The sequence below is a fragment of the Urtica dioica genome, chromosome 7 (assembly GCF_054948205.1).
Source record: "Urtica dioica subsp. dioica isolate 48M chromosome 7, U.dioica_male_clone48M_v1_H2, whole genome shotgun sequence".
In the NCBI taxonomy this organism is placed as follows: domain Eukaryota; kingdom Viridiplantae; phylum Streptophyta; class Magnoliopsida; order Rosales; family Urticaceae; genus Urtica; species Urtica dioica.
This window is the reverse complement of record NC_142762.1, coordinates 2,630,420-2,640,674: the sequence shown is the minus strand read 5'-3', so window position 1 is coordinate 2,640,674 and position 10,255 is coordinate 2,630,420. Positions and strand designations below refer to the sequence as shown.

Genomic DNA, 10,255 nt, shown 5'->3' with positions numbered 1-10,255 from the left:
GTGAACGCCCCCGTGACGGCAACCACCGTGGCAGCCCTCGATGACGACGACGACTTCGTCAACCCTCCGACGAAAGAGACGGCAAGAACTGTGGCAGCCCCCACGACGGAAACCTCTGTGGCAGCCCCCGATGACGACGACGACGACTTCGTCAACCCTCCGGCGAAAGAATCTGTCCGTGTCTATGGTAAGTTCTCAATTTTCAAACTGTTGCCTATATTTCATGGTTTATGTTCTTTTTAATTCTTTTATGTTGGATTGTGTAGTTTCGAAGAGAAAGAGCAAGCGGCCCATAAAGTATGATGATTACACTCCGTTGAACACAGCCAAACTGAAAAGCCTGAAAAAGGGGTGATGAACATTACTTTGGATGAAAATTGGGTTTGTAATGTTTGTTGATAATAACTTTGGTAGTTTTGGAGACTAGTTTTTTTGGATGAAAATTGGGTTTGTAATGTTTGTTGATAATAACTTTGGTAGTTTTGGAGACTAGTTTTTTGGATGATATTTTGGTTTGTAATGTATACATGAACCCGAAATGTCTGAAATCCTTGACAAAAAATTACTGAAATGTCTGAAATCATTGACAAAAAATTACTGAAATGTCTGAAATCAAGCACATACACTAACTGAAAACTCCGAAATCAAACACATAAAATAACTGAAATGTCTGAAATCAAGCACATACACTAACTGAAAACTCTTAAATCAAACACAAAAAATTACTGAAATATCTGAAATCCATTATAAAAATTATCTGAAAACTCTGAAATCAAACATACAAAATAACTGAAATATCTGAAATCCATTATAAAAATTATCTGAAAACTCTGAAATCAAACAAATAAACTAACTGAAAACTCCGAAATCAAACACATAAAATAACTGAAATGTCTGAAATCAAGCACATAAAATAACTGAAAACTCCGAAATCAAACACATAAAATAACTGAAATGTCTGAAATCCATTATAAAAATTATCTGAAAACTCTGAAATCAAACACATAAAATAACTGAAATGTCTGAAATCAAGCACATAAAATAACTGAAAACTCCGAAATCAAACACATAAAGTAACTGAAATGTCTGAAATCAAGCAAATAAACTAACTGAAAACTCCGAAATCAAACACATAAAATAACTGAAATGTCTGAAATCAAGCACATAAAATAACTGAAAACTCCGAAATCAAACACATAAAATAACTGAAATGTCTGAAATCCATTATAAAAATTAACTGAAAACTCCGAAATCAAACACATAAAATAACTGAAATGTCTTAAATCCATTATAAAAATTATCTGAAAACTCTGAAATCAAACACATAAAATAACTGAAATGTCTGAAATCAAGCACATAAAATAACTGAAAACTCCGAAATCAAACACATAAAGTAACTGAAATGTCTGAAATCAAGCAAATAAACTAACTGAAAACTCCGAAATCAAACACATAAAATAACTGAAATGTCTGAAATCAAGCACATAAAATAACTGAAAACTCCGAAATCAAACACATAAAATAACTGAAATGTCTGAAATCCATTATAAAAATTAACTGAAAACTCCGAAATCAAACACATAAAATAAATGAAATGTCTGAAATTAATCACATAAACTAACTGAAATGTCTGAAAATTAGCTGAAAACCCTGAAATCAAACACATAAAATAACTTAAATGTCTGAAATCCAATACTACTGACGAAAAGTACACGACTTCCTATTATGTCCTCTACCTCCACAAATACTACATTTGCGCTGAACAACAATGACTTCACCTTGAGACGGCAAACGTTTGATCTTGCGCCGTCCTCCTTTGCTCTTCTTCTTCGGCCGACCGGCGGGGTTTTTCGCAACAGGTACCTTGACCTCCATATTCAACAGCTCTTCTGGAGCATTCCACTCGTTTTCAGGACCACAAGGGTACACAGCATCCATGTAGGCTGCTCTCCAACTTTCTACTCGATAGAAAGGGTGACACAATGAATACACATCGATGTTACGCTTTGTTGCGACACACGTCGCATGCATGCAAGGGAGACCAAGAAGTTGAAACAACCCGCATGTGCATTCTTTTGTCAACATGTTTACCGTGCCATCCTCGTCTCCATCAAGTACTAAGAACTCATGTTGCGTAACCCCCGAATATTGCAAATGGCGACCCTTTTGAACTTGAAGTCGTAAGTCCTCATCAAATTTTGGACTCAGTTTGGTCTTCGCATTTCCAGATTTTTCTCTTCGCTTGAAGAACCATTCTTGAAGAGTAAATCGAATGCATTCCACCATGCTACAAATTGGGAATGTTCTAGCGTCCTTTATCCTCTTGTTGAAGCTTTCCGCGTAGTTACTCGTCAATAAATTGTACCTGTTGTTAAAATATTCGAAGTCGCATTGTAAATCTAAGAAACAAACCAAAATCTTCGAAATAAAGTACTACCTGCTTGTGAACTTACCTTTTTCCAGGAAAGTACGACCGAGCAAACCTTTCAATTCCAATGTCTTCCAGATATTTAGCAAGGTTTGGATCTTTACGCCTTAGCTTCTCGAATTGAGCATGGAAAACAGATTTTCTCCAAGCATAACATGCGCCATACATCTCTGGGCCACAAACATCGGTTTTGAACACATGAGCAACATTCATACTTAGATGCTGGTAGCAGATCCCGTGATAACACTCTGGATACACAACCGGTATAGCATGAAGGATACTCGCGTGCCTAAAACAAAGCGTTTGAAACATAAATATTAGATCAACTAAAATATTCGAAATGTACTTCTCAGAAAACCTAAAATCTCTGAAATAACATTCCAAAATTGTCGAAACAAAACTAAAATCTTCGAAATTAAGTACCTGTCTGATATGAAACAAAGATCTGGCGGGGAACCGATGGTCTCTCTCAGTTTCCGAAGGAAGTAGGTCCAAGAGTGATTATTTTCGGTGTCTACAACAGCAAATGCAAGTGGAAACAATTGGTCATTTGCATCTAATGCAATCGCCGATAATATCTGCCCTCCGTACTTTGTCTTCAAGAAACTACCATCGATACATATCACAGGTCGACATGATGCAAATCCCCGTATACAAGCTCCAAGGGCCCAAAAACAGTACCGAAATCGACTGCCGGAGTCAAGAACAAGGTCAGTAACCGAACCTGGATTTTTTTGTTCTAATGCGTAGAAGTAAGCAGGTAACCGCTTGTATGACTCGTCAAGTGTACCCCTTATGTACCCAATTGCCGTCTCCTTGCATCTCCAAGCCTTCTCGTAACTCAAATTTATCCCATACTCCTTTCGTACATCTTCTATGATGTTCCTTGGTGTATATGATGTCGATTGAAGACTATACTTATGCTTGATAACATGTCCTACAATCCATGGTGCAGCTTGAAGTTGGCCACTAGCAGGGGCATCAATCGAACAAGTATGTGTAGAAACATACACACTCACTTCGAACATATCACTGTTTGGTAGTTTATTCCCTCTCAATTTCCAAGTACAATCACCAGCTTTGCACTTGACTACCCATCGACTCCTGCTTGTTTCGAAGACCCTATACTGAAAGCTCTTTCTCATTGCAAGCATGGCAACTTTAGTTTTCAAATCAAACTTATTATCAAAAATTTGCCCAACACATATGTCCGATGAACTGGCAGTGGATGAAGGCGTACTTACATTTTCCTCCGAATCGGGAATTGAAACATGTGCATCCCATAATTTTGACTTCTTATGAGGCGTCGCCGATACTGGCTCTGACATGGGAATATCATTATCATTCATAACCGGATTATCCTCACAATAGAATCCGCTTGCATCAAAATCTTCCTCATCATCGCCATCTTCATCTTCCTCATCATCACCATCCTTACCTTCCTCATCACCCTCTTCATCGCATGGCGCCTGAAAATCATTCACCTCGACGCTAATACCTAAGCATGCTACCTGAGAATTTGGGGTTGGTGAAACTGCCCTGCTTGGAGTTGTATCAAGAGCTGCATCAACAATGTTTCTTTTCACGGGGGTTACGCATAAGGAAATCCTCAGCTTGGATTGACCAGAATTCTCTAACATAAATGCCGTCACACTAGCGTCCGATGCCAAAATGAGAGGAGGCATTGGTCTTCCAGCCCAAACATACGCAGCTTCAAGTTTCAAATCGTATAACGACTTGTCGACACAAAAAGCTTCGTACATAGCGATTAATAGCTCCGCCCGAGATATGTCTTTCGCGAGTGCACGGAGTTCGAATCGCGATTCATTAGTATATTCCCATTTTGTACCTTTGTTCACCCAAGTACCATCAAATAAACAACATATATTAACGTTTGAACCTGTTAAGAAGTTAAAAATTTGAGTTTAAACGATATCTTTTCTGGGAATCGAAATCTTCGAAATGAAATCAAAATAACAACTATAAACGTCGAAATTACAGACAACAATTTCGGACTTTTTTCTGGATCCAACATGACGAACTCAAACTCTTTTTTTCAGGAAATCAAACAAATCTCTTACAAAATATCATCGAATTAGGGATCGAAACTTACCCATATATCTTCGGGTTTGCCGTGCGTTGGGGTTTGCGACGACCGTGGAGATGGGCGTGCTTGGCTGTGGCTTGGCTGGTTCGCGACTCGGCTGGAGGGCTATGTTGTTCGCGAGATTGCTGGACTGGCGACGACGGCTGAGTGGCGACGACGGCTGAGTGGCGACGACGGCTGCGGGCTAGGGCTCTGAGTGGCTCTGAGGATGGTTTCTTTTTTTCTTTTTTTTTTTGAAAGGGAAACGTGCTTGGCTGTGGGCTGCACGTTTTTTTTTCTTTTGTTTTGGTTTCTGAATTGAAAAAGACAACTGGAGTGAGTGAAGGATTGATTTTGAAAAAAAAATTCATTTAAGGGTAATTTGGACTTTTTACATGGTGATATGCTTGGTTTTCCTAAGGGAACCAAAACATGGTTTGGTTTTCAAATCACATGCTTTATCAAGCTTGCTTTATCAAGTTTCCCTATGGAATTCATGTACAAGATTGCTGAAATGCAATGTATATCACCTCATGCTTTGTTCCTTGAAGTGTGAATAAATGAACTGGCCAGTGTCCAAATTGAGTCCTGACTCTTTTGGATGAAACAATGTGACTTGTTAGCTCCTCGTCAATACATTGTTTCTAACTTATTCACAAGCGACAAAGGAGTTGAGGAAATAACAGCTAGAAGGGTAAAATGGTAATTTTGTAAATCCCGACTAGCTGATGATATTCATGAAGGGTAAACACTGATAATATTCTGTGGATCCGCTCATTACAATTAGGTTGAATTCTTGAGTAGAAAATAAATTCATTTGAACCGAGAGATTTTCAGTGTCAACTCTTTAGTGGAGTCAGTTGACATTAAGCTAAACTTGGAAAAGGTTTGTGAACTTTTGAGTCCAAGAATTTTAGCTCAAGCTTTGTTCATTTGGATCCATGAGGTCCCTGTCACGAATCACATCGATTAGGAATAGTGAAACTGGAAGCTAAGTCAAAACAAGAACGAAAATTGTCAAAAGGGTATTTTTGTCTTTTGAGACATAGGATGAAATGAATGTCAATAAATTTTTTGACATGGTCATTTGATGACAGGTTCACTCGGACAATGGCCGAGTGAACTGCATGGGCGGCTGAAGGGTTCACTCGGCCATTGGCCGAGTGAACTGCTGGAAGGTTCACTCGGCCATTGGCCGAGTGAGCTGCATGGCCAGCTGAAGGGTTCGCTCGGCCATTGGCCGAGTGAGCTGCATGGCCGGCTGAAGGGTTCACTCGGCCATTGGCCGAGTGAACTGCTGGAAGGTTCACTCGGCCAATGGCCGAGTGAACTGTATGGCGGGCTGAGCATATGGTCGGCCATGGGCCGGCTGACCTTTGGGTCGGCCATGGGCCGGCTGAGCATATGGCCGGCCATTGGCCGGCTGTCCTTTGGGCCGGCCATGGGCCGGCTGAGCATATGGCCGGCCATTGGCCGGCTGACCCTTGGGGCGGCCATGGGCCGGCTGAGCATATGGCCGGCCATTGGTTTGGGCCAGCCAATGGCTGAGGCAAGGTTCCGCCGTCAAACGCCTTGCGCCGGTCGCGCGGGTCGAAGTGATGCTTTTTTCCTCGTCGGTCCGAGACGGGCCGACAACATTAGCCACCCGAGTTTTTGGTCAAGCGTGGGTCGAGCGGAAACTCAGTACTTGAGCTAACGTGCGGACCTGGGACAAACGCTCTCGAGTTTGTGGTCGCATCGGGGAAGGGCTTTCAATGCATCGCGAGGGATGGCATCGGTGCGTCACGAGGGACGGCTTTTGTGCGTCACGAGGGACGGCCTTTATGCATCACGAGGGACGGCTTTTATGCGTCACGAGGGACGGCTTTTGTGCGTCGCGAGGGACGGCTTTTGTGCGTCGCGAGGGACGGCTTTTGTGCGTCGCGAGGGACGGCTTTTGTTGCGCGTGGCTTATTTTCTCGACTTACCAATGAAGGCGTAATCGATTTGCACGTCTTTGTTGTGCGCGACTTACTTTCTCGACCTACCAATGAAGGCGTGATCGATTTGCACGGCTTTGTTGTGCGCGACTTATTTTCTCGACCTACCAATGAAGGCGTGATCGATTTGCACGGCTTTGTTGTGCGTGGCTTATTTTCTCGACCTACCAATGAAGGCGTGATCGATTCGTACGGCTTTGTTGTGCGTGGCTTATTTTCTCGACCTACCAATGAAGGCGTGATCGATTTGCACGACTTTATTGTGCGTGGCTTATTTTCTCGACCTACCAATGAAGGCGTGATCGATTTGCACGACTTTGTTGTGCGCGACTTATTTTCTCGACCTACCAATGAAGGCGTGATCGATTTGCACGACTTTGTTGTGCGTGGCTTATTTTCTCGACTTGCCAACGAAGGCATAATAAATTTGCACGTCTTTGTTGTGCGCGACTTATTTTCTCGACCTACCAATGAAGGCGTGATCGATTTGCACGGCTTTGTTGTGCGTGGCTTATTTTCTCGACTTGCCAACGAAGGCGTGATCGATTTGCACGGCTTTGTTGTTCGTGGCTTAGTTTCGCGACCTAACAATGAAGGCGTGATCGATTTGCACGACTTTATTGTGCGTGGCTTATTTTCTCGACCTACCAATGAAGGCGTGATCGATTTGCACGACTTTGTCGTGCGTGGCTTATTTTCTCGACTTGCCAACGAAGGCATAATCGATTTGCACGTCTTTGTTGTGCGCGACTTACTTTCTCGACCTACCAGTGATCGATTTGCACGGCTTGGGCCCCGGGGGGCGTTGGTGTCACATTTGCGTGATTGGGTTTTCCGCGGACGCTGGCTAGACCAGGCACTCCCGGCGGACGCAAGCCTTTGAAACCCATTTGTAACTCGCTGCCTATCGGCGCATGAGCTGGGCGGCGAGCGCTGTTGTCGGCCCGTCTAGGGCCGACGAGGACAAAGGCATCACTTCGACTCGCGCGACCGGCGCAAGGCGTTTGACGGCGGAACCTTGCCTCAGCCATTGGCTGGCCCAAACCAATGGCCAGCCCAAGGTTCGGCCGGCCAATGGCCGGCCATATGCTCGGCCGGCCCATTGCCGGCCCAAGGGTCAGCCGGCCAATGGCCGGCCATATGCTCAGCCGGCCCATGGCCGGCCATATGCTCAGCCGGCCCATGGCCGACCCAAAGGTCAGCCGGCCCATGGCCGACCATATGCTCAGCCGGCCATACAGTTCACTCGGCCATTGGCCGAGTGAACCTTCCAGCAGTTCACTCGGCCAATGGCCGAGTAAACCCTTCAGCCGGCCATGCAGCTCACTCGGCCAATGGCCGAGTGAACCTTCTAGCAGTTCACTAGGCCAATGGCCGAGTGAACCCTTCAGCCGCCCATGCAGTTCACTCGGCCATTGGCCGAGTGAACCTTCCAGCAGTTCACTCGGCCAATGGCCGAGTTAACCTTCATCCGGCCAAGACTCCTCACTCGGCCATTGGCCGGCCCAACCCTTCAGCCGGCCAATGGCCGACCCAAAATGCTCACTCGGCCATTGGCCGGCCCAACCCTTCAGCGGGCCAATGGCCGACCCAAAGTGTTCACTCGGCCAAGGGGCCCTCCAAACACCCCTTGGCCGCCTATAAATAGAGAGGTCTGCCCTCTCCCAAAGGTAATCCAATTTTGAGTCCCGAAACGCTGTCGAACTCGTACTTCACTCGTTTCGCTCATCTTTGGCCTCTCACCACCTCTAAACCCTCTATAACCACCTCAATCCTACTAATGTTGAGCGTCGGAGAGGTAAACAGAGCCCCCCCCTCTGTTTCCCCTTTGTAGTTCACACCTCTGTCTGCTTGCTTTTCAGGTGCCTGGACGAGTTTGACACCACCAACAGCTAAGGGACGGCTTGGGATACCAAGCCCGACACGCTCGAGCCGAAGTGAGACCACTTGGTCCGGCCTTGGGTCTAACCACTTTGGGCTCCTAAATAGTTGTCCAAAAATCAGCGACAACATTTTGGCGCTAGAAGGAGGGCACCTCGACGCTCTCCCTTCCATTCCTCTATCACTACACCTACGACTCTCGAGAGATGAGTCATGTGCCTGCCACCTCCGTGGGTGCCTGAGCGACTAGCTCGAGGCACGGCCTCCAAAGCTCTACGCACGGTCTCGAAGGGCAACCTCATGATAATGAGAGCCAGCCCCGAGACCCGATGAATGACCCCGAGGCCGCAGTCCGAGAGGACACAGCTCGAAGGCTCGCCGAGCTCCTAGGCCGCCCCGGCGTCACCGGCGCGCTCATCACCGACCTCCTCGACTCCAACGACGTCGATGATGCAACCACGAGACCAACCTCGACCACGCTGTTCACGAAAGGGGACGCACGCGCACGCTTCCAAGGGGACACCCTCGGGCGACCGCGTCGAGACGTCAACTTTCTGATGAGCACACGCACGCGCCCTCGAGGGGACACCCTCGGGCGACCACGTCAAGGCGTCAAAGCTCACGCAATACCCGAGGACGCTCAGTCTCGAGGTCCCGAAAGGGACGCTCCGGGCTCACCATCCGCGTCCAAAACCCTTGTGAAGGTGACAACGTCGATGGTCGCGGCCTCCACCAAAGGCGTCGCCTGAATGACACGCCCTTAACAAGGGTGATAGGGACGGCCTCCGGAGACTTGAGGGACCGCCTCAGTTCTCAAAGAGAGGTTCATGAGTTCGACTTGAGAGAAACACTCGACGCCCGACGCGAGATCGCGAGTGAGGTCATCTTGGGACGCCAACCACTTGACACTGCTAGCTGCGCACCCAACAAGAAATGCGCCACCACACTCGCCGCATCGGCCGTCGGTCCCGACTCGTGAAGGAAAAGACGTAGAAAGGGTCGAGTCCCTAATGACCTTCCCTTTCCGACCCCAAAGCAATCCTTCGTCCCTCTCAACACAACGCGCGACCGGATCCTGAGCTTACACAAGGAAAAGCTAGGATGCCCGGCCCTTTCTGAAGACGGACCCCACGATGCGGGATAGAAGCAAGCAGTGCGACTATCACCAAGATCACGGACACGCAACAACTGAATGCTACCAACTTAGGAAGCAAATTGATTCCCTGATTAGAGGTGGGGATCTCAAGGAACTCGTCGCATCTGTCAGCAAGGTGACAACCCCGATCGAGCGCCCGACTCGTCAGGGGGAATGAGGCATCTCAAGGGGCCGATGGTTAGGCCGGAGGTCCCAAAGAGAGACAAGCTCCCACCATTCGCCGTGACGGCTATCACGGCTTCTACCATTAAACTCACGCCCGAACTCGATCGGCTGCGTGACCACTTTATTTTGAAAATGTAATTTCCTTTTTTCAAAGAAGGCCAAGTGCCATGACAAAGTGTAACGTCCCCCTTATTGCAATAAAGAGTTATTCCACACGTGAAAAAATGTAACGCACACTATTGTATACCTCCAACAGGAGATTTTCTTGGCCTTTGTCTCACAAACGCAAGAAACTCGGGGGGCTAACAGGGATCAATGCTCAATGAAAAACAACTCAACAACAACTCAAAAAAAATATAATAATAAAGTCTCAAGGGGCCGATGGTTAGGCCGGAGGTCCCAAAGAAAGACTTCTCACGTAACTACTTGAGATGAGTTCATTCCTCGAGTCGAGTTTCGAATCTGCAAGTCGACCGATAATCCTCACGCCGACTCTTCACGTGGCTCCTCGTGCAGGCTCTACATGAGTCCTCGAGTCGAGTCCGAGTCCACGACTCGAC

The 10,255-nt window shown here is 46.5% G+C and overlaps 1 protein-coding gene across 1 annotated transcript; it reads right to left on the bottom strand.

Annotated features, from left to right (window-relative positions):
• Positions 1–1,695: 1,695 nt before the first annotated feature.
• Positions 1,696–4,113, bottom strand: LOC149390124 (uncharacterized). Its single transcript, XM_089619001.1, has 3 exons — positions 2,852–4,113; positions 2,454–2,717; positions 1,696–2,365 (listed from the first exon to the last, which is right to left on the bottom strand). Exons 1-3 carry the CDS (start codon positions 4,111–4,113, stop codon positions 1,696–1,698), a joined length of 2,196 nt encoding a protein of 731 aa, XP_089475127.1.
• Between the last annotated feature and the right edge of the window lie 6,142 nt (positions 4,114–10,255).

What these genes read in the sequence shown, in the direction of transcription:
- LOC149390124 (XM_089619001.1), bottom strand. Translation starts at nt 4,113, where the DNA reads ATGCCTCCTCTCATTTTGGCATCGGACGCTAGTGTGACGGCATTTATG. An exon ending in CTTTGTTTCATATCAGACAG is followed by an intron (nt 2,718 to 2,851) that starts GTACTTAATTTC and finishes GCTTTGTTTTAG; the next exon opens with GCACGCGAGTATCCTTCATG. An exon ending in TCGTACTTTCCTGGAAAAAG is followed by an intron (nt 2,366 to 2,453) that starts GTAAGTTCACAA and finishes TTTTAACAACAG; the next exon opens with GTACAATTTATTGACGAGTA.